Source organism: Eimeria tenella, genomic scaffold (genome assembly GCF_000499545.2).
Source record: "Eimeria tenella Houghton genomic scaffold, Eth_scaff71, whole genome shotgun sequence".
Taxonomy (NCBI): Eukaryota; Apicomplexa; class Conoidasida; order Eucoccidiorida; family Eimeriidae; genus Eimeria; species Eimeria tenella.
The window spans coordinates 150,562-172,409 of NW_013543441.1; the positions used below are offsets into that span (position 1 = coordinate 150,562).

At 51.8% G+C, this 21,848-nt stretch overlaps 3 protein-coding genes across 3 annotated transcripts in view; 2 read left to right on the forward strand and 1 right to left on the reverse strand.

Moving 5' to 3' along the window:
* Positions 1 to 1,912: 1,912 nt before the first annotated feature.
* ETH_00002415 (uncharacterized protein) lies at positions 1,913 to 6,226 on the forward strand (the record flags this gene model as incomplete). Its single annotated transcript, XM_013378033.1, has 1 exon — positions 1,913 to 6,226. The coding sequence occupies one exon, from the start codon at positions 1,913 to 1,915 to the stop codon at positions 6,224 to 6,226; it is 4,314 nt and encodes a 1,437-aa protein (XP_013233487.1).
* Positions 6,227 to 18,173: 11,947 nt separating this feature from the next.
* On the reverse strand, positions 18,174 to 18,467 carry ETH_00002420 (uncharacterized protein; the record flags this gene model as incomplete). Its single annotated transcript, XM_013378034.1, has 1 exon — positions 18,174 to 18,467. The coding sequence occupies one exon, from the start codon at positions 18,465 to 18,467 to the stop codon at positions 18,174 to 18,176; it is 294 nt and encodes a 97-aa protein (XP_013233488.1).
* A 1,100-nt stretch (positions 18,468 to 19,567) lies between these two features.
* Positions 19,568 to 21,848, forward strand: part of ETH_00002425 (helicase, putative) — a gene marked incomplete at both ends in the record, with an annotated part of 2,808 nt that continues 527 nt past the window's right edge. The window contains 3 exons of the mRNA XM_013378035.1: positions 19,568 to 19,609; positions 19,853 to 21,430; positions 21,534 to 21,716. Of these exons, the coding sequence (XP_013233489.1) occupies positions 19,568 to 19,609; positions 19,853 to 21,430; positions 21,534 to 21,716 (1,803 nt within the window). The remainder of the gene's footprint in view (positions 19,610 to 19,852; positions 21,431 to 21,533; positions 21,717 to 21,848) is intronic.

Here is a 21,848-nt window from a genome sequence, read left to right on the forward strand (position 1 = left end):
GAAATCAATCTTGTTCACAAAATACACTGGCGAACTCCATAAGTCACACGCAAAGCAGTCGAGGCACACGATAGACTCACAAGCGTCAGTTCTTGTCGGAATACGTCCCATTGAATAGAACAGTTGATCGGCCGAGAGCGCAACACAAAAAGGATACGTAAACGCACTGGCGCGATTCCATGTGCTACACACGAAGCCCTCGACTCACGACATGAAGTCACAAATCTCAGTCTCCTAAGACGCATTTTACAAAAGAAAGGATTGATACATTAACCACAGCCTCCATTAACGGCATGTCGCCGTAGCAAGAGTGTACGGGATGCGACGAGATACCTAGGAGCCTGGGAAAAGCATTTTGAGTGCAGTTAATCAACTTCGCGCTTAGGTCACGCTCAGAATGAGCGGTCATTTGATACTAGTAACTATTGGTGACCTGGCGCGTCGCGCCAGCGCGTCGCTCCTAAACACTCTCACGTCACTCAAAAGACTAAAGCTTACGAGGCAAGGACTTTGCCCGCCTTCTGCAATATTGCGTTTGTGTTGTCCGGGCGTTTCGTTAGGACCGTGACCTTTGATTGAACTGTAACGACGAATGCCAAGAAACCCAACAATCGTCGCGATCAGTAGGGCGAGGCTTGAGACTGCAGGCAACACTCCAGGCCAGCGTCTCAATAAGACCGAAATATCGGGGTTATCAGCTTGAGGTGTTCCTCCTAAATGGCTTGCGGTCGTCAATTCGTCTTCTGAAGTCTTTGCTTCAAGGAAGGCGTCGGCAATGATGACAATTAAGATTAGGGAGTGTAGAGCGTGCATTTTTGGCGCAATAATTAAGGTGTTGAGTCGCTTTTGTGTTACCCGTGAGATCTTTAATGCTGTCAGAGCAGAACTTCTGCTTGCCGCTTCCCTGTTCGCTTACTGTAGCGGGCAATGGGCCGCCATCACACACCGGTGGGAAACTCCTCAGAAGGGCCTATTAGAGCCAATGTCAAACTCTCAAAATATATAAACACCAGCTAAGAAAGTTTGCGAAAGGTTTAGAAGCGACGTGAACAGTTTGTCGCGTTGTCGAGACTAGGGATTTGTTTACAGCAGTCACATACATGCTCTCAAGGGGCCCTCGAGCGTGGTATGTTCCAGGTTCTACCGAAGATGTTATGCTTTCAGAAATCAGTGCGCACAGCGTCACACAAGAATTAGAGCAACTGGGGGATATCTTTGGAAAAAATACAGTGATTGCCTTAGTATTCATTTTGGTATTCATTTGCGTGGACATGAGACGGGAGACACTGGCAGCAGTTTAGGAAGCTGACCGCCGGAACAGCCCTGTGGCGATCGGGCGGACGAAAAGCTTCGGGGAAAGCTTCGCCAAGTTACAACTGATTTGGAAGATAAAATGTTTACATCATCAGGCAAAGGCACATATGCTGTTATTCGTGTGTTGTTTCAGTGGGAACAGATCTTCAGCGCGCGAACGCACCTAGTGGTGCTTCTGTGCTGCCGTGTACTGCCTTTGCTACACAACTGTTTTAGGAAAGAACGAAGGATTCTTCGTTGAAACGAGGAAAATTCTCAGAATATGACTCGTAGTTTCTAGAACATATTCACCAAGTAAAGAGCTAGCCTCTGCCAGGGTGGCAGGCGTTTCTTTCTGAAGGCGCTGCACACGAGTAGATATTCACCGGCAAACAGAGGCGAACATGACATTTCAACATTGGGTCAATGTTGATTTGAAAAAAGTTTTAGTTATTGCTTACACGTTCGGGCTTCTGCGGTGGTCGAGCCAGATATAGCCCCCTGAACTAGGTTGGATGTTGTTCCCCTGAGGTGCCAGAATTAGTTCAGCAGCAAGCAGAGGGCTGAGACTCGCGAAAGCAGCAGTTGGACTCTTGAAACGCAGAAGTTCGGCATCACGATGGATTTGGTAGACAGAGTGTGGCATGAACTGAAGCAGTCGGGATGTAGCTGGAGCGCAGCACCGCCGAACTGCAGTCGCTCCCTGTCCAGTTTCCAGATTCCAAAAGTCAAGAAAAATGAACTTTCGCAAGAAAAGGCCACTAGCGTTCACCAGAGCTCTGCAGTACCCCCGCAAAAACCTGCAGATGAGCTTATTTCACACAGAGAGAGTGCTGAAGCCCAATTGGCGGCGCAATCGCCAGGGAGCAGAACAGCCTACGGTCTTGAGAGCTGGAAGTCTGTGTCCTGCACAGTGCAGCGACAGGCAAATGTACTGAAGGAAGAGTGCCGCAGCAGCCGCAGGTACACCGCTCTTGAGGCGCTGAAGCGGGTCTTTGTGGACGCCTCAGTGCCCAGCCTTTTTTACAAAAGAGCGTTTGCTTTGCTGCTGGATCCGCTGCTGCTGTGTCTTTCGGAGCCCGCCGAAAAGGCGCGGCTCCTCTCAGCCAGTATTCTCTTTAAGTTTTTCTGCGAAGCAGCAGCAGTTGACGAAGCCCTGGGAGAAGTGCTGCGGGCGCTGACTGCCCGCTTTGGCTCCGAAGACATTGAAAGAGTGGCTCACCTGCCCCCAGTGATGCGCCCAGACCCTGAGTACAAGCCCCTGCAGCTGACTCCCATAGAACAGAGCGACGAAATGCGGCAGAGTCTGTTCAAGTTGCTTCAGCTGGTGCTGCACAGAAGTTCAGATGAAGCCGTTTTGAGCCACCTAGACTTGGCCGTAGGCCTGCTGCGCGCCGGCGCAATGGATTTGTGCCCTGAGGTGAAGTGTTTGGCACTGGAAGCCGTCGTTGAGCTCTGCAGTCGGCACCAAAACATGCTGCTGCACTTCACTGAGCCGCTGGCGAGGTCACTTCTTTCCTGTCTTGTGCACCAGCACTCGCGAATACGAATGGGAGCTCTTCGCGCACTCACACTGGTGCTTTCTTGTGGCTTGTACAAGTACAACGGCGAAATTGTTCACATGCTGGCTGGCTGGCGGGACCCCAACATAGTCCCGATCAAGAGTTTGTACGAAGTCACAACCATAAGGAACTACTTCGCGGAGTTGCTGGCAGACCGCTCGCCGCTGGTGCGTATGTATTTCTTCGACACTGTTTGCTACTGGCTGCTCAATTTGCAAGATAAGGCGGACTACGAAACTTGGCTCTTCCCTTACTTGCTGAGCGGGCTCTTTGATTCATTCCGGCCCATTCAGCAGCTCGTGTTTCTCCTTTTGGAGCGGCTCGGGAGGCACTACGAGCAACTTCACGAAAAGGATTTGAGGGAAATCAAGCAACTCGGCACTCCGGACTTGTGGAGCTACGGGGGAAAAGCCTTCCTGTCTTTTCCCCTGGGCGGCTGCTGGGCCGTTTCGGGCGCTGCCAAAGTGCGCGAAGAGGCGCAGCAATTTGCTGCTTTCGTCAGCTCCTACACTGAGCGCCTGCAGTCTCTGGGCATCGAAGGATTTTCTTTAGTTGAGAACAAACAAAATCAACTCACAGCCCCCGGCGAGGAGCTCGTGGGCGACCCCCCCAGGCCCTCCCTGGGAGCCCGCACTATGGTTCGGATATATTTCCGGCGTTTTGCAAAAACCCTTTTTCAGCCCGTTTCAGACTTCAAAGAAGTCTCCCAAACCGCTTCCGCCCGCCTCCTGGTGGTTTCTTTCGCCTTTATAGAAGAAGCTGCTGTGGAATGGCTCGACAGCTGCTTTGCAATTTGCTGCAGAGTCCTCGCGGCGCCGCAGCAGCATGCAACAGCAGCAGTGGAGTCGCACAGAGTGGCTCTGCAGCTCTTGGGGGCCTTTGCCGACCCGGAAAACTACTGGGAAGTTGCAAAGGAGGCTTTAAGGGAGAATGTCCTCGAGGAACTTCAAGTTCAAGTTGCAACGCTCAGCAGTCTGGCCTTGATGCTACAAGGATCCTTCATGGTTCTCAAGAAAGCCGCCGACCCGAGCCTTGGCCTGGGCCGCCTGGGGCCAGTTTTGCCTGAAATTGCCCAGGCGATTTCTTCTAGTCATTTGCTTCAAGAGCCGTATCTGCGTTTTGCTGCTGAGGGTCTGACGCAGCTTGTGCAGGTTCTGGTGTCTGGAGTTCGAGGGCAAAACGAAACTCTTTCGGAAGAAACCTGGCATCATTTGCTCAGTGTAACTTGCTGTTTAGCAGCACCTCCGAGGTGTCTGGAAGGAGCAGAAAACAGCCAGCTGCAGCCCCAGCTGCAGCAGCTAATGACCGACTTGGCTTGTTGCCGCAAAGCTACAAGGCGTACGCCGCAGCCCCACAGCGACGCAGCCACACTGTGGGCCGCAGTGGACATTCTACGGGGCATCCCGCCGGCCAACTTAGCTGCTCTCAGCACCTACATAATCCACTTGCCCAGCTGCCGCCTCCTTGAAGAAAAAACTTTTCAAGTTCTTTTCGGAAGGCTGCAGCAATGTGCAGCAGCAACAGAGGAAGCTGCCACGAGGCGCAGCTGCAGGCGGGCGGCTCTGCGGCTGGTGATGCGCCTTGCGCAGCTAGACGCAGCAAGCAGCAGCAGCAGCACAGACGCTGGGACCCAGACGCCACAGCAAAAGTGCCCATCGGCCTGTCCAACCGCTGTTTCACGCCCCAGCAGCTCGGGCGTTGCAGGGACTGCAGCAGTAACAACAGCAGCAGCAGACAGCAGCAGCAGCACCGAACTGCAAAACGGCGAAGCCGAGGAATCAGAACCTATGCGGAAACTCCTCGACTGCCCGGTGGCAGCGGCCGCCGGCGTGCTGCAGCAGCTGCTGCTGCGGTTGCTGCAGGAAGTGGAATGCGCCGAAGACGCGCAAGACGCCCTAGCAGCCCTGACAGAACTTTTGACGCTGCCGGGCCTGGGAAATGTGAATTGGGGGGAAGCGGTGCAGCAGCTGCTGCTGCTGTCGGGGCTTTCTCAGAACTTGGCCCGCTTTCTGGGCTGCCCGTTTCTGCATACTAAGCTATTTCGCAGCGCATGCATGGACTACGCTCATCATTCTGCTGCTACTTATCCAGACAAGAATCCCGGCGCAGTTCTGGAAGAAATGCCACTGGGCAAGCGGCGGGAGCTGCGGCTTGCTGCGCTGCGAGCTGCAGCAGAACTCAAACAGCAAGCTGTGCTTCTGCTGCGCCTCTGCCTTCCCATGCTCGCTGAAGATCGTAGCAGCCTCTCAGCCCTCGTCTACGGCACCCTTGCTGCGCTGCAACCGCCCAGCAAGCTGCAAAATCGGCCAGACGCATGCAAGATGGGCTGCTGCGATGCTGCCAAGGAGCACGGAGGCACTGCTGTGAATGCTGCTGCAGACGGTGCTGCAGGTACTGTTGCAGGCGCTGCTGCAGACGCTGCAGCAGATGGTGCTGCACGGGCTGCAGCAGACGTTGCTGGAGATACTGCTGCAGGAAATGTTGCAGACGCTGCTGCAGACGCTGCTGAAGACGCTCATGCAGGCGCTGTTGCTGCGGCTGCTGCAGACTCTACTGCAGAGGCTCCTGCAAATGCTGCTGCAGACGCTGCCGCCGGCGCTGCTGCAACCGCTGCTGCAGACTCTGCTGCAGACATTGCTGCAGGCCGGTCGAGAGACACTGACAATCAGCCAAATGCGAATGAAATAGAAAGGACGAATGAAGAGGAGGCTGAGGAAAAAGAGGAGGTCTGCAGTTTCGCCCAGCATACAGTATCTTTGCCGTTTGAGGCTCAGAGCCCTTGGCTTTTGTTCCAGATTGCGAGTTGCCTCTTCGATACCATTTCCCTCTGGATAGCCCCAGAGAGGGGGCTTCCCAATGAAGAAGAGGGCCTTCGGAAATTTAGAAAAGTCTTTGAAATGTGCAGTCCGGACTCGCTGCTGATGCCGCGGCTGCTGGCGCTTCCGATGTACAGCCACCTCGAGCGGCTCCACGCAAACCGCCGCCTCCTGGAGCTTCTCTCAGAAAACTGTCTTTGCCAGGCGGTGGACACATGCGTGCGGCAAATTTTGGACCTTAAGAGCTCGTTTCGTGAGGGCTATGAGGCTTATTTGGAGGCCCCAGAGGGGCCTCCCGGGGCCCGTTCTGGGGCCCCCAAAGCCCTGAAGGAAGCGGTCGCCGCAGCCAAAAAACAGGCCGCTGCTGTCTCTCTAGAAACCCAAAAAAACCAGGCGATCTCTGCACTCATACAGCTCGTCAAACTCTTTGGAATTGTCTGCCCCAGCGCTCTTCAAGAGTGCCTTCGGCAGTATGAGGCACGAGGCCGTTTCAGCCGCTGGGAGCTCTTAAGTCGAATCTTTAAAGACACCAACGGCTCCCTCTCTGACAAGTAATGAGACCTTTTGCAGTCAAAAATTGAGTTTGAATTTTTTGATTCATGAAACCCTTGAGAAACCCTAAAAACTCTGCAATGTAAACATCTTATTCTGCTCGCATCGTTCCTTTGGCTCTTAAAACCCGCAGATGTCTCTGAACTGTGAAGGTTTTGCTGCTGCTAATTGGGGGCTTTGCTCAAGTAAACAATATTAATGAGGTGAACTTTTGGCCCAGCTATGGGTGACCTCTGCTGCATCTGCTTCCCATACGTCCGAAGTGAATTTGAATTCCTTTGGGGCTATAGGCTCACGGTTATCATTCAGAATATTTGAATAAATATTTTTTTGGGTACATTCGTAGCATAGCCCTTAGTGGTTTGGACTGGAAAGGCTCAATGGCTTTTAATAAGATTGTTGCAACTTTTCAAAGGACTGGCTGCTGGCCACCTGAATACTTCCTACCTGCGCTTCACGCCGAGCAGCAAATCTAAAATATTTTTGAGCGCCTGTGTCTTTCGATTTCTGTAATGCGGCTGCAGCTGCTTAGTGGCATTAAACGCTTTCAATTTAGAAGAAAGGAAATTGCCCTAATGAGATCAGCCTAGAAGCCTGCGCAGAAAACAGTGCTGCGCATGCAAGCCTCACTCTCTGCCAATGTGAAGCAGTGCGGGCTGCCGGCGCGCCGCTGCTTCCTGCTGCAGCAGTACAAGCAAAATGCTGCTGCAGCAAAACCCTAACTAGCTAGCTCAGCCAAGTCCCGCGCCAACGCTGCAAAAAGCCTTCTGTGCTTGTTTCACTTTCATTGCTTGCAAGAAAGGCCTCTGGCGGCCTGCGAAATGCAAAAAGACTTACCACCAGGCCGCCAGAGACCCTTTTTGCATGCCACGAAGCTGAAGCAAACACGGGAGGCCTTTGCAAGTTGCCACTTGAATATTGATTCTGGTCTGAGCCCAGCCTTTGTTGCACATCATCGGCAAATAAGTGGAGAAAGAGTTTCAGAAAGTCGCAAGAGCTGAGCTTTTGTGCTGAGGACACAAAATTTGGGGCTTTCCAGGCAGAAGAAATGAAATGTATTTCGTGGTTTTTGATAACAAATATGCTTCGTTGTCTCAAAACTTGCATGCAAATTGCAAACTTTAATCAATCTCAGTAGTTCAACAGCTGAGAGCGGCTGCTGGCTGCGACGCGAAATGCACCTAAAGCTAGCAGCAGCGCCACAAAGACGACTCGATTTTCTTTCCAGAAGGAAAGCCATCCAGCTAGCCGCTGGTGCTGCTACTGTTTCTAAAGCGAAGCCCAGTCTGCAGGCAAGAACTCAAAGCACAAAAGATTGCTTGACAAGCTGAAATACGGGTTCTGAGTTGCTTTTCCATTTCGTGCACAATTAAAGTTCAAAAGCGGCGTCTTTCTCCTTTTCGAAAAGGAGCCGCAAACGTTCTGAATGAAACAATCCTTTTACGAAAGGAATAAGATCTTGACTCAGTTGCTTAAGCAGTTTGTATTGTTGCTCAGAATGCATGCATGCGTTTCTGTTGGAAAAGCCAAGAGCCCAGCGTCCTCATTTGCAGACTTTGGGTCTTTTCTGAACTCTTTCGCCGCGGTTTCGTGGCGCTGTGAGTTCCCTTTCTGTCAACATTTAATGAGTTATCAAATTAAGCCTCTTCTGTCACTACCTTTTGGATTTGAATTCAAGTTCAAGTTGAAGATTCAGACTTCTTCCGTGGGGCTGAAGCTGTGAGCAGAAAATCGCCGAGCATATCCACTATGGGGGGCCCCATGTAGAGGCGCCTGCGTTCGAGGGCCTGAGGCCCCTCGGGGAATAGCTGGGGCCCCTCGGGGAATAGCGTGACGGCGGCCAATTTGGACTTGAGATCGAAGTCAATGAGATCATTAAGTTCTGCGTTGAGGTGGGCAAACAGGAGGCGGCCGCGGAGCTGCTACTTCTGGATGAAGGCAGCAGCAACTTCCTTCCAGGCGTTGAGGAAGAGTTCGCAACCAGGGCAGCGAGGCTCGTAGTAAAGAACTGCGAGAAGGGCCCTTGGTGCTGCATGCATACTCTAGAGGAACTGGTGATGACTCAGCTCCTTCACAGGTCCCCCTGGGCTCACAGCCCTTAGCCGGTGAGACCTGAAGTGCAGCTCTCGAGTCCCCCGGGCCCACTGCTCAAGAAAGGTGTCGAGGCTGTACAAGCTAAGAGGCATGCCCAGGGAATGCTGCGAAAAGGGAGGGGTGTCTCTCAAGGCCCCAGAGGCCCGCTGGTAGGTCCACGGGTTGGGCCTGAGCTCTTTGAGGACAGCCCCGCCCCAGGGGCTGCTTGGCCCTGGCGGCCTCTTTGAGGCTCGTGCGGGCAATGTGGAAGGCCAGTTGGGATTTGTATTTCTCATAAATCCATCAGCAGCTGAGCGGTGTCTTGCAATTTTTCAAAACGACTCTCCTGTACAGGCAGCAGCGCGCGCGGAGGCTCAGCAAAGGCCCAGCGGGCACTTCGCCGTAAAACGCTTTTTCGTTTTCAGCGTCCAGCAGCAGCGCCAGCACTACTCGCAGCCCCTAGATGGGTTCGAAGGACCTGAGAAAAGTTTCTTCGTCCAAGTCGAAGGGCAGAAGCTGCCTGTACACCCGGAGTTCTTCCTTGTCCGCCGCCTCCACAAACTGCACTTTGAATAAAGTCGGCTTCGACAGCAACTGCTGCCGCTGCTATGCCAGCTGCGCCAGCAACAGCGCCTCCGCGCTGCCTCGGTGGACCCGCGCGTGGACCACTGGTCCAATGGACGAGGTCTGCAGCTCCCGAGCCGCCCCCCGGGGCCTCGCTTCATCTTCTGCAGAAAACTCTGCTGCCCGGCCCTCCTCAGCCAACACGCAATACGTAATTTCTGCAGCAGCCACGTCGGAGCCTCTGTATCTGCTGAACGGCACGCTGCTGCTGGCCCTGCCCCCAGGGTACAGCCGCAGCACTGGGGCCTTGGGGGCCCCCTAAGAGACCCCCTGACCCCCTTAGCTCCCAGCATCTCCCGAAACTCCGGACTCTTGCCCAGCGGCACTGCCACAACCCGCGTCAGGCTGCCCCAGTCCCGGAGCAGCTGCTGCGCTTTGCAGTTCTCCCGTAACGCCTCTTCAGACCGCGGGCAGTCAGCAGAAAAAACAGCCAATAGGGGGCTTCTTAGGGCCCCAAAGGCACCAAAGTCCTCCACAGAAAGAGTTTCTAAGGGTGAGGTAGCTTTCCTTCTTTAAAGATTCCCCCCCGGGAGCCTGAGCCTGCTGGAAGGGGGCTCTGACGTCGGGGCAGCTCGAGCTCTTCTAGCGGCTGTTGCACTGGAGCTCCCCTTTTTCCGCTCCTCTGATCTTTGTGGCCTCCGCAGGGCAAATAAAGAAGCTTTGGGGGGAAATAGCAAGTAAATGCACAAACACCCAAAAAAATGCAACAAACGCACTCTCACTGCCCTTCGCATCCGCCGTCGAGCCACAGGCAGCTCCAGGCCGCAGTACCCAAGGAAACTGGGCAACATACTTAATTGTCGCCAAATTTTGTACTGCTCCTTTCTTTTAGTTTTCATAAATGCAGTGAGACTTCAAAGAAATTAGCATTAGGGAGGACTTCGGTTGCTGAGAAACACAGAAGGCCCTGAGACGCTATGGGGGCGGAGCAGCCAGAAGATTGAACAGAATAGAGCCTTCTAGATGTCAGATATGCAATAAGCAGATGCTATGCAATTTTCAAAGAATAATGTATATTCAAAACAATTAATGAACTGAAAGTATTCGAAATTGCGGGAGGAGCCTTCAGCCGCAGTGCAAGGCTGGGATTTCTGTCTGGCCAGCTGTTCCGTTTTCGAAACAGCTTAATCCGCTCCCGGCATATCCGTAAAATTCAAAATCATATTAATGCAAAGTTAATAAAATCTGCTCTTTTCAATATTTCTGGCTCGAGAATAAGGCAGATATAACAAAGGCACCGAAGTTACTGATGAGAGACACTGCCCGGCTGCAGCGCTGCGAGCCCTCCAATCAAGGCTGCTAAAATCTTTTCAGTTTGTCCCATTTTATTTAAATGTCTTTAACATTAAATTCAATATCATAGAGGAACTTTAGGCAAAGATCCGAATCGGGGTTGTGCAGGACAGGAAGGCGGCCGATGGCGCGACACCGCCCCGCTCAACTCTGCAGATACGAAGGATCATTGCATCCTTGAGTATCTCTAATTAAAATAAATTGTTTTACCCAAAATTTTAATAAAATTAAATGATTTGTAATTTTAAACATACAGCGGAAGCCCGAAAGTTGGAGACAGGAACAACCGCATCTCTCATCACCTGATCCAGTCGTCAGCTCGTTGCGAACCGTCACCTACGATGTCTTTGCGCTTCCTAAACACGTCATTTTGTAAAAAAAAACGGCAAAATTCAATTTTTAATTTCATTTTTGTCGCAAATGGCATTGAACGTAGTCGGTACAGAGCCGCCTAAGCCTCCCATCCAGCTGGTGAAACCAACTAATAATTATTGAACAAACACGGAACTGATATGAAAACGAAGTAAATATGGGCTTAATATTCACAGAGCAAATCTAGCACTGCACTCATCTGGCTTGGGACGGGTTGAATGGCTGCAGCAACGACAGTTTAAGGTTTACGGCGTAGGGTCTAGGGTTTAGGGTTTAGGGTCTAGTTTTCAGTTGTTAGGGTGCAAGGCTGAATGCTCCTGTTCAACCTGCTGCAAACCCATTATATCTAGGCCTAGCCAGCTTTCGGCAAAATTCGTATTCCTCTAAACCCTAAACCCTACGCCCTAAACCCTAAGCTCTAAACCCTAAACCCTAGATGCGCAGCAGTGAATCCTTTTGAGGTAAAGAAGTACAGCAGAGAAAGTTTTTCCTGAGTCCTGTTTTGCGATATATCCGATCCAAACGGCGAAGAAGATGGCGTACCGTTTGGGGTTTAGAATTAAGGGTTTAGGTTTCATGGTTTAAGCTTTCCCACAAAATGACATATATTCATCATTTTAAAAGTATGAAAACATGTATGACATATGTCTATATGTATACACACGGAAGGAGGGCATGCAGCAACGCATGCATACAAATTCACTCGCAATAAGAAGGGTCAATGGGAAATGAACAAAGAAATCTTTAAACCCTAAACCCTCAGCCCTAAACCCTTTTTGCATTCATCCTCAACGCAAAGCAGCGGAAACATCTATGCGTTTCAGGCCAACACAAGCAGACCGGGCCTCATGGCTATTCCCATTATTATTATTATTATTATTGTTATTATTATTATTATTATTATTATTATTATTATCATTATTATTATTATTATTATTATTATTATTATTATTATTATTTGTTTTGTTTAGTTTTCATCGTTCTACTTTTATTTAGTTCGTGCTAAGACGCCAAAGTGAGCTGTCGACTCGATAATTGCGGAGAAACTGCACTGTAGGAACTGCCTGAAAAAACAAAAAGTAAATCGAAGATAATCAAGGATATGAGGTTTTAGGGTTTAGGGTTTAGGGTTTAGGGTTTTAGTGTTTGCATTGTGCGCGTTGGCGCCGTAACGGGCCTCGGAGTAGCCTCCAGATAAATTAGCACGAACTTCCCGGGTTTAGGATTTTCGGCTGAGAGCTAAGGGCTAAGGCCTTAAGGTGCAGGGGCTACGGTTTAGGGTTTAGGGTTTAGGGTGTAGGGATTGAATCCTGAAGATAACGGTTAAGCAGAAAAGCATAAGAAGAAGCAGCAAAGTAGATAAGAAAATAAACGGAGAAACTGATAACAAACAGCAGTGGATAATAATAAATAATAAATAACTAAATAATGCATCGTAAATTATGAGCTCCTAATATCGAACAGCGGTCAATAAACAATAAACCAAAAATAAGAAAGCTACTAAATGAACATCTGAATTTGCCTCACTTCCTCCAAAGTCGAAGGAACTTTCTTCAGTATCACCGGATGTCTCATCTTTTGCTTCATTCTGCTGCTCTTCCTCATTTTTTGATTCAGCTTCCCTGCTGCTGCTCCTGCTGCTGCCGCTGCTGCGGCTGCTGCGGCTGCCGCTGCTGCTGCTGCGCTTCGCTTCCGTAATGCCTTCCTCGGCGTTGCCGCTGCTTTCGTTTCTTAGCCGCTGCAGCAGCTGCTGCTGCTCCTGCTGCTCCTGGCAGCTAAATCTGTTTAAGTAAGAGCCCCTATAAAGCAAAAAGGCAGCAAGTTGGGGCCTTGCTGCTGCTGCTGCTAAGTGGTAGCAGTTTAGCCCCGCCTGCGCATGCACGCATCTCAAGCCCTAAGCCCTAAACCCTAAACCCTAAACACTAAACACTGTCCCTTCAAGGGCAGCGCTGCTCTGGCTCTCGCTTCTCCCTTAAAAGACGGCGACTAGCACTTAGGGTTTAGGGTTTATGGTTTGGGCTTTTCAGGTCCCTTGCAGTAGCTGCAGCAGTCCCAACGCCACTCATTGTTGCTGCTGCAGCAGCTGCCCCTGCTGCAGCAGCAACTGCTCCTGGTGCAGCAGCAGCTCCTCTTGCTGCACCCTTAATGATTTCTTTTGCTTATATATTTCTTGTTTTTGCTACTCATGGGAGTCCTACATTGTTGACCCGGTTTGTTTGGGCCCCCTTGCTTAGCAGCAAAGCGACAATCTGTTGCAGCAGCAAGAGGACAAAAGAACTTATACACTGCCGTAGCAACAATTAATAAAACTAGTAATTAAAATAATTTTATATTGTTCATCCAATATCTTTTGCGATATTTTAAATAATGTTAAAAACCAGCAACAGCCCTTGCCTCTGTGCGCCTAGCGTAAACTGCCAAAAACAAGGGAGTGTCTCCTGCCTGCACACAAAACCCTAAACCCTTAACCCTTAACCTTACGCCCCAGCAGAGACAGCTGCAGTAAAGTTTGAAAAGGCATTGTGGCGAAGGAGCAAAGTAATGAAAGAAAAGGTTCAATATCATTATTAATCGCAATGAACAACTAATTGACTAACCGTGGCCGCATGCTTACTGCGGCGTTAGGAACCGAAAGGGTTAGCGCTTAAGGTTTAGGGTTTAGGGTTTAGGGTTTACGGTTTACAGCTTGTCACGTCGCTTTCAGTCGATGAGCAAAGCGTCACAGGTGCAATCAATTTTTACGCAACTCAGTGCAGCAGCAGCAGTAGCAACAACAGCAATATCATCAGCAGTAGCAGCAGCAGCAGCAATAAAACTAGCAGCAGCACCAGGAGCCCAAATATTGGAATCAGCGAACACAGCAGCAGCAGAAGCCCTACTATCATCATCATCATCACCAGCAGCAGCAGCAGCACGAGCACCATTATGAACACCAGCAGCAGCGGCCACAGCCGCACGAGCATCATCATCGTCATCATCGTAATCAGCAGCAGCAGCAGCACCATCATCATCGTCATCATCATCATTATCAGCAGCGGCAGCAGCAGCAGCAGCGCACGTTGTTTGGGAGGTCGACGCTGGCGCCCCTCTCGATGAGGAGCTGCACGATTTGCAATTGGCCATGCACGGCTGCTTCGTGCAGCGCAGCAAAACCCCACACGTCTTGCTGGTTAAGACTGGCCCCTTTGTCCAGCAGCAGCCGCGCCACTGCCTCGTGGCCGCGGCTCGACGCGTGCCACAGCGCCGTCCGCCAGTACTACGCCGAAACCCAAAGCCTAAACCCTAAACCCTAAACCCTAGACCCGTGAATATGAAGGTTGAAGGCTGGGCTCTCGAGGTCCTGCACGCGTTGGACTCGGGGCGGTAGACTGGCAAAGGAGGTGCAATGGCACATTCTGGGCTGCTGACCACAAACCCTAAACGCTAAACCCTAAACCCAGTTCATAACATGGCAGCTAGCTAGCTAGCTAGCTAGCGAAACTCCTGGCTAACTATCGGCTCTCTAGCTAGCTAGGCTACCAGCTAGCTAGCTAAACAGCTGCTCTGGCAGCCGGTGTGTTCTTGAATAAGGCCTTTTGGCAGCTGATCGGCTAACTAGCCAGCTAGCTAGCTAGCGAGCTAGCTGGCTGGATGGCTAGCTAACTATGTCTAGCTAGCTAGTTAGCCAGTTGGCTAGCCAGTCAGCTAGCTGGCTAGCTACAGCAAAACCACTCACTAAATCAGCGTACTATTACTGTTCTCTTAATGAGGGCAGAAAGACACCCACAGGAGGCTCTGAGAAATCTAAGGAAGGCAAAAGTTTCATCAACTCTTTGCAATCTTTTAGCTTGCCGTCCCGCGCAGCAGCCACGAGCTTTCTGCCCGCCTCCTAAGAACAAGTAAAAGTACAACTAAATGGAAAAGCCACTCAAAGAAGAGTTAAATAAAGGTACATTTTGGGGCAGTAGCAAGAAGGGCGGTTAGGGCGCCTCTAATGGACTACTTGTGAGAAAACACTCACAGTCATATTCACAACTATTCAAGACTGGCTCAAGGCAATCGTAATTGTTGCTGGAGGCGTTTTTTTGCAGAGTTGGGAAGGTGCTGACGGCCGCAGCTTCAGCGGGGGCTACGGGAGACTAAATTCAGCAGCCGGAGTTAAAATAAGTCAAAGGAAGCCAAAAAACTGCATAAGGGCGATGCATGCAGCTGCATATGCAATGCATGCGACTCGAAGAAAAATTGCGACGAAGTCGGGGCTGTGCGTTGCGCTCAGGCTCATCCGTTAGATTAGGTGGAGAAAGCCAACAGATAAATGGAATAACTGCAGCACTTCAGAGGCTTGAAAAAGAATAGAGAGTGTAGACTTCAAGGCTTCAATTCGTGGAAAAAAGAGGCACGTAGTGACGAGGAGAGAAGCTTCGGCAATTTACCGAGAACCGGACCAGCGAGATTCGGCAGCGGAGCCAACTGAGAAAATAAATAGTTATAAATGCTTGGTAATTCAAATTAAACACGTGATTAAAACGAATTAAACATTTAATGGGCAAATTAATCAGCTTTCAACTTGGCGCAGGCATCCTGAAATCCCGAGCACGCTTCACGAGCGTTGTGGAGGTGTCGGATGTGGCAGCTTGCCTGCAGAAATCGAAGCTATCAACGGCTCAAAAAAACAATTAAATGAATGCTTCAATTATTGAATTTCTGTGAAAAATTTTTGTTAAAGATCAAGAAGGCCGCCATCTGTCGCGCTCGCTTCCGCCGCACCAATAGCAAGCCCAGCAGAGCTCCTTCGCAGGATTCTTCGCAAATTGCACAGCTTCTTTCCTGCAATTCTTCAATAAGGACAAACATTAAATGTAATATAAATAAATAATTCATTCTGGCAAACTCGGGGTTATTCTAAGGAAGGAAGCGTTCCCATTCTACTACTGCTGCGGAGCGCGCTACGCTTTGCTTGTTACAGTGCAAATTTTAAGGTGATTTCACTTATGCCCGAACCTTTAAAAGTCCAAATAAAACATTCTTGAAGACATTTCATGAGTCCTTCAGACTATAATTATGATGTACGAACTGAGCCTGAGCAGTTGCAGGAAATGAAGTGCTACTGAGGCCATTAATAGGCCACTGTATCTGCAGCAAGGACTTAGGCCCTAGGGTTTAGGGTTTAGGGTTTGGGATTTAGGGTTTATGGTTAAGGGCTTACGTGTTAGCTGTCCATTGAAAGACCGCTATGAGCGAACGCACACAACGGAGTGCTGCCGCTGCTGCTGCTGTCGTAGCAGCAAAATGAATTCTTCGCTGTTGTTGCTGCTGCTGCTTCTGCTGGTGCTGTGGCAGCCTTGCTTGCCTTCTGTTGCTGCGCAGCTGACGAGTTGGAGTCTCTTTCGCTGCTGCTTGCCTCTGCGCTGCTGCTGCTGGCCCTGCTCCTGCTGCTGGCGTGCTGCTGATGCCATTGCCCCTGCTGCTGCTGCTGCTGCTTTGCTGTTGGTGCTAATTTGCTGGCTGATTTGACACATGTGACACCGCCGATGCTGCAGTTGTGCTCTTGGGAATGCGGTGCTGCTGGCGCTGCTGCTGCTGGTGCTATTTTGCTGCTGCTGCTATGGTGCTGCTGTTACTTTGCTGCTGTTTCTGTGTTGCGGCCAGTCTTGTTTCTTAGAGTCCTTTAAGGTTTGACCCACGTCCTCCCGATTGAGCTGCTGCTGCTGCTCCAGCTTTTGCTGCTGCTACTGCCGCACTTCGTTTGGCTTTTCTGGGCTGCCTGGTTGAGTTTTGCTGCTGGCTTTCGTGTTGCTGCTATTGCTGCTGCTGTTGCCGCTGCGCCTGCGTCTTGCCGCGCTGCCTGCTACTCTGTTTGCTGCTGCTGCTGCTGCTGTGCTCTATGTCACCGGTTTCAGCTGCTGCTACTGATGCTGCTGCTGCTGCTGCTATATAAATGTGTAAATGCGTAACTATATTGACATTTAAATGTATTGGCGCTTATATGGCGCACACTGGCTGCTGCGTTTGTGCGCAGCAGCCAGTAGCTCATAACTGATAGAGAATGGATGTACATATTGATTAAAATTGCATGTGTTTGGATATTTAAAGATCTTCCTCCTTCTGTGCGAGTGTTCGTGATAACATGCATTCGAAATGAATTTGTCTGGACGCACTAATGATACCCGTGAAAACACACGTTTTCAAGGTTTATAATTTTACAAATATAGGTAAAGACGAAGGAAGAAACTCTTTAAATGTCCAAACGCATGCAATTTCAACCAGCATATAAACTCCTCCCGTATGATTCTTCCATAAAAATCAATTGTGAGTTACTGGCTGCCGCGCACAACACCCACGAAGCATAAACACTAGTACTTTTAAATGTCTATATAATTTCACCGTTGCGTGTTTCTTTGAGGAGCATTTGGCTGCAATGCATGCAGTGATGGCTGGTGTGTTCACCGCGCTGTGCAGCCTCGAATGCGCAGAGGCAACGCTGTGTGGATTTGTTCTGGACTAATTGGCAAAGCGCTACGTCAGCAGTGCAGCCTCAGTAGCTCCGTTTTGTTTCTAACCGCAGGGCTGTGGGGGGAACATTTTTTTGCATAAGGTTTTTTTATGAAGTGTTGAGTGCTGCGTCACACCGCAGAGCATCTTGAGAATAATGCAGCAACCCAGCCACCAATAACGTCCATTCACCTGCAATATTGTGTTTGAATGAAGGCAAAGTTTTGCGCACAGTGGCTGATAAGTGTTTTCTTTTGGTTTTCGGGGAGCCGTACTTTAATTAAGAAGCTGCAGAGCTGATGTTGAGGCACAGCGTTTTGAACATGTGTTGAGTACTCTTTGGCGGCCATTCTGGCTGTCCTGAGTGCCCAAGTGTTTCGAATAGATCTGCATGGGCGATTTGCTTTAAGAAGTGGCAGCAGAGTGTGATGGCGTGCAGCCAGTGTGTTAGCGTAGGTGAAGCTGCAGCAGATTGAGAGAAAACTTTCGAATTTAAACTTTGCCACTGCAAGAATGGAAGCTAATAAAAAGGGAAATAAGTATGACTACACCCGGCGCAGCTGAAATTATAAATGCAGCTATTCTGACCTCTTTGATGCTGCATATTTGCTGCTCCGAAGCTGCAGCAGCAAAACTGACGGATTGGACTTCTTTGGTTTGTCGAAACTCTCTCACTTGGCATTTTCAGCCTCACTTATTCATTTTCGTTTAATTGTTTAGTCTTGACATCCCAGGAAACTCTTCCACCAAAAACATCGCAAACACCAGTGTGCCTTGCATACACCTCAGGAACCTTAAACCCTAAACTCTAAACTCAAACTCAAGACCCTAAACCCTCCAAGCCCTGAGCCTTGCAGGCACAAACCCTAATCCCTAACATCTAAACCCTAGACGCTGACCGCCTAGATCTAAACCCTAAATTCCAACCAAAGATAAACCCTGCACCCTAAACCCGTCTCCATCAACCGCGGCTAATCCTGCTCTTTTCAATTCGCGAGAAAATGTTTAAGTGCTTCTAGTGGCTTCAAATGTATACAAAGAAACTTCATGGAGGCCATTATATACTCTTCCGCGGTGGTAGCGGAAGTCTACCAAATTGTTTCTGCTGCTTCAGGCGCTAAGCCTGCCTCTGCAGCAGCTGCTGCCGGAGCAGCTGCTGCAGCAGCTGCTGCTGTGGCGGCCTTGAGGCAAGGCAAACGCCACCGTACAACACTGGAGAGCTTCCTTCGCTGCAGCAGCAGCAGAAGCAACCCGCGATCTCCGGGCCGCCCTCACCGCTGGCTACCGGGTCCTGGCGCCAACTGCGATTGCTCTCCTCCTGCTTCATGCATTGGGGCTCTTGCCGCTGCTGTTGCTGCTGGTGCTGCTGCTGCCCCTCTGCAGTGTGCTCCTCAGGTTTGCCCGGCTGCATGTTGAAGGCTTGCTGCTGCCTCTGCTGGCTCTGCCGAGCCTCTTGTTGTTGTAGCTGTTGCTGCTGCTGCCGCTGCAAGAATCCGGCCACGCATAAAACAACCCCCCCAAGTCTGGGAATAAGCACAGCAGCAGTAGCAGCTGCAGCAGTAAAGAAGCAGTCTTCTTCTCGTTTATGAATCAGCCCCGAAAAGAAGAGCTGCCACTGCAACAGGAGCAGCAGCACCAGCCCAGCACAGAGAAGAAGGCTCCTCGCAGATGCTGTAGAAAATCGGCAGCTGCTGCTGCCGCAGAGTGGCTGCTGCTGCCTACAGCCGCCCCTGCAGGAATTTAGGAAGCCCCAAAGCTGCAGACTGCAGCGGCAGCACTGGCGAACACCTCGGGGGTTTTGGCTGCTGCTGCCGCTGCTGTCTTGCTGACCGAGGCCGACAAGCAGCAGCAGCAGCAGCCGCAGCAGCGGCTCACTGCTTAGGCCGCAGAAGCGCTGCTGCACTATGCAGCAGCAAATTTGGGCGGAGTCTTTTTAAAAGGCAGAAGACACACAAAATGCAGCAGCAAATACTGTCCCTCACCGCTGCAGCTGCGGCGTGTCGACTTCATGCTGCTGCTGCTGCTGCTGCTGCAGCTGCAGCTGCTGTTGCTGCTCCTGTGTTCAGGCAGCCCCAGAAGGCGGCAGCAGCTCTGCTGCTCCAACTTCTGCTGCTAGACAAGGAGCATCAACTGATATCTGCTGCAAAAGAGTTAGAAATAAAAGGGAAAAAGCATTTCAGCAAGGAGGATGCTCTAGCAGTAACACCAGAGCTCGCGCATCTACAGTGCTGGAGGTTCTGCACAGACCGCTGCCGCAGCTGGAGCAGCAGCAGCAGCAGCAGCAGCTGCTGCTGCTGCTGCGGCTGCGGGGTATCTTATGTATACTCTCCCTTAACAAAGCAATTTGGTTGTTTCTTCAAGGAAGACACGGGCTCACAGGCGGTGTGGGGGCCTGATGGGCGGCATAGCTCGATATTAAGGAAGGGGGCCTTAGTTGCTGCTGCTGCTGCTGCAAAGTGTCTTCCACGGGGCTCAAAGCCTTAGGCGATGCGGAAGCATCGAGGAGGCTAAATGGAGGCGGGGAGCTCCCAAGACTGCCTGCTTCTGCGGCCGGTACGGCTCCTGCTGCCAGGGCTGCTGCTGCTGCTGTCGCTGCAACACACCAGTACGGCCCCCCAAGAAGCCACGGTGGCCGCAGCAGTAGCAGCAGCAGCAGAAGTCTCGTGCTGGGCTCATAGATCTTGCCGCTGAGAAGCTACGGCAGCAGCTTCCAACACTCTCAAGGAGCCGCGCTAAGGCCCCCGAGGCCCCTTGGGCACGCTTGCCTTTCTAGTGGCGCCGCAACTGTGACCACAGCAGAAGCAGCGACAACGGCAGCAGCAGCAAACAGCAGCAGCAACAACAACAGCAACAACAGCAACAGCAGGAGCAACAGCACGGAGAATACGAGCTGCAGGTGCAGGTGGAACACCAGCGCGGTGTGATGCTCCAACCAGCATTCAGGGCCTCTCGGGGGTCTTTGCCGCGCGATGCACAGCAGCAGAAACAGCAGCAGCAGCAGCAGGACTTGATGAATTAGTGCCTGCTGCAGCAGCGAAAGGCAGTGCTGCAGCTTCGCTGCCCGCAGCTGCAGCTGCAATAGCAGCACGGCCTCGTAACGAGGCCTATCTATACAGAATGGTGGCACTGCAGCAGCCGGTGTTGCTGCTGCGTACATTATTTGGCAGCAGCAGCAGCAGCATCGGCAGCTCGAAGCTCAGCAGTTGCTGCCACAGCAGCAGCAACAGGAAGCTGCTATTCCCGGGAGCAGCACAGCGCGCCTCACGGAGACGCTGCTGCTCCAGCAGCATCTCTTCTACCATTCCTGCAGCTCTTGCTGCAGCGCAGAGGGGCCTCCTAGCTGCCGCAGCAGCTGCATCAGTTGCAGCAGCTCCTGCAGCAGCCGCAGCACCTAAAGGAGGCAGTGGAAGCAGCAGTCAGCACTGCGACAGCGGCAACTGCACTCTTAGCCCGCCAAGAAGGCGCCTTTACAGCAGCAAGTGCTTCTCAGTAAACCTCCAACAGCAGCAGCAGCAGCAGCAGCAGAAGCAGCAGCAGCAGAAAGGGACTTTATGGTGGGAAGACGAAGACGCGGAAAACCGGCAGTTTATATCTGCTGCAACTCCGCCGTACTCTGGAGCGCGCGACTTGAGTGCGCAGCAGCAGCAACAGCAGCAGCAGCGGCAACAACGTGAGCAGCAACAGCAGCAGCAGCAGCAGCAGCAGGGCCAGCAGTGCGCACAGCAGCCAAATGCTCTGCAAGTTGGGGCCTCATCAGCTTCTTGCTTCGCAACAGAAGCTTTTGCTGCTGTTGCGCCGCCGGCAGCAGCAGCCGCAGCTAGTCCACCGACAGCAGCAGCAGCTACAGCAGCTACAGCAGCAGCAGCAGCGGGGCATGTGCCGCTGCTGCTAAGAACTGTCCCCCTAACTGCAGCAGAACGCAAAGAGGTGCTGCGCCTGTGGCGCCAACTGGCCGGGGGGGGGGCCCTAGAGGCCCCCGAGGGGGGCCCCCTGGGGCCTCCCTTTGCTGCTTTTCTCGAGGCCAGGTGGGGCCTCCCGGTGGCTTTGCTGTCAGCAGCACAGACACAAAGGGCCTTTTTTCGCTGGCTGGACGCTGCGTTGCTGCAGCACCAGCAGCAGCTGCAGCAGCAGCAGCAGCAGCCGCAGCAGCAGCAGCAGGAACTTCAAGGCCCTGGCAGCAGCTTGGACGCGCTGCAGGCGCAGGCCTTCACGGATTTGCTTCTCGCGCTGCGGGCGGAGTTCGACCTGCAAGCAGCAGCAGCAAGACAGACGCAGCAGAAGCCGCAGCAGCAGCTGCAGCTGCTGCTGCAGCGGTGGACAGGCGGCAGCAGCGCCGCTGCTGATGGGGAGCTACTCAGCAGCACTTATGCACTGGTGAGTTGTGGGGTCTGCGGTGTACGTACACCCGAGTTGTAGTTCAGATGTTTAGCCTCTTTTGATGTGGTGCTACTGCTGCTGCTGCTGCTGCTGCATGCAGCTGCTTGAGGTGTGCGCTGCAGCAGGAGTGACTCCAGGGGCCCCCGGGGGCCCTTTGACTGGCCCCGAGGCCTCTCCTTTGGCTCATGCTGCTGCAGGCCCCATGCTGGCTCTTTACCGCGTTTACCTCGCAAGAGAAGGACTTGCTGCTGCTGTTGCGTACAAGAACGTCCTGAAACTCGCGGTGCGATGCTGCTGCTGCTGCTGCTGCTGTTGCTGCTGCTGTTGCTGCCGTTGCTTCTGCTGCTGCTCCTGCTGCCGCTCCCGCTGCTGCTCCTGCTCCTGCTGCTGCTGCTGCCTCTGCTGCTGCCCCTGC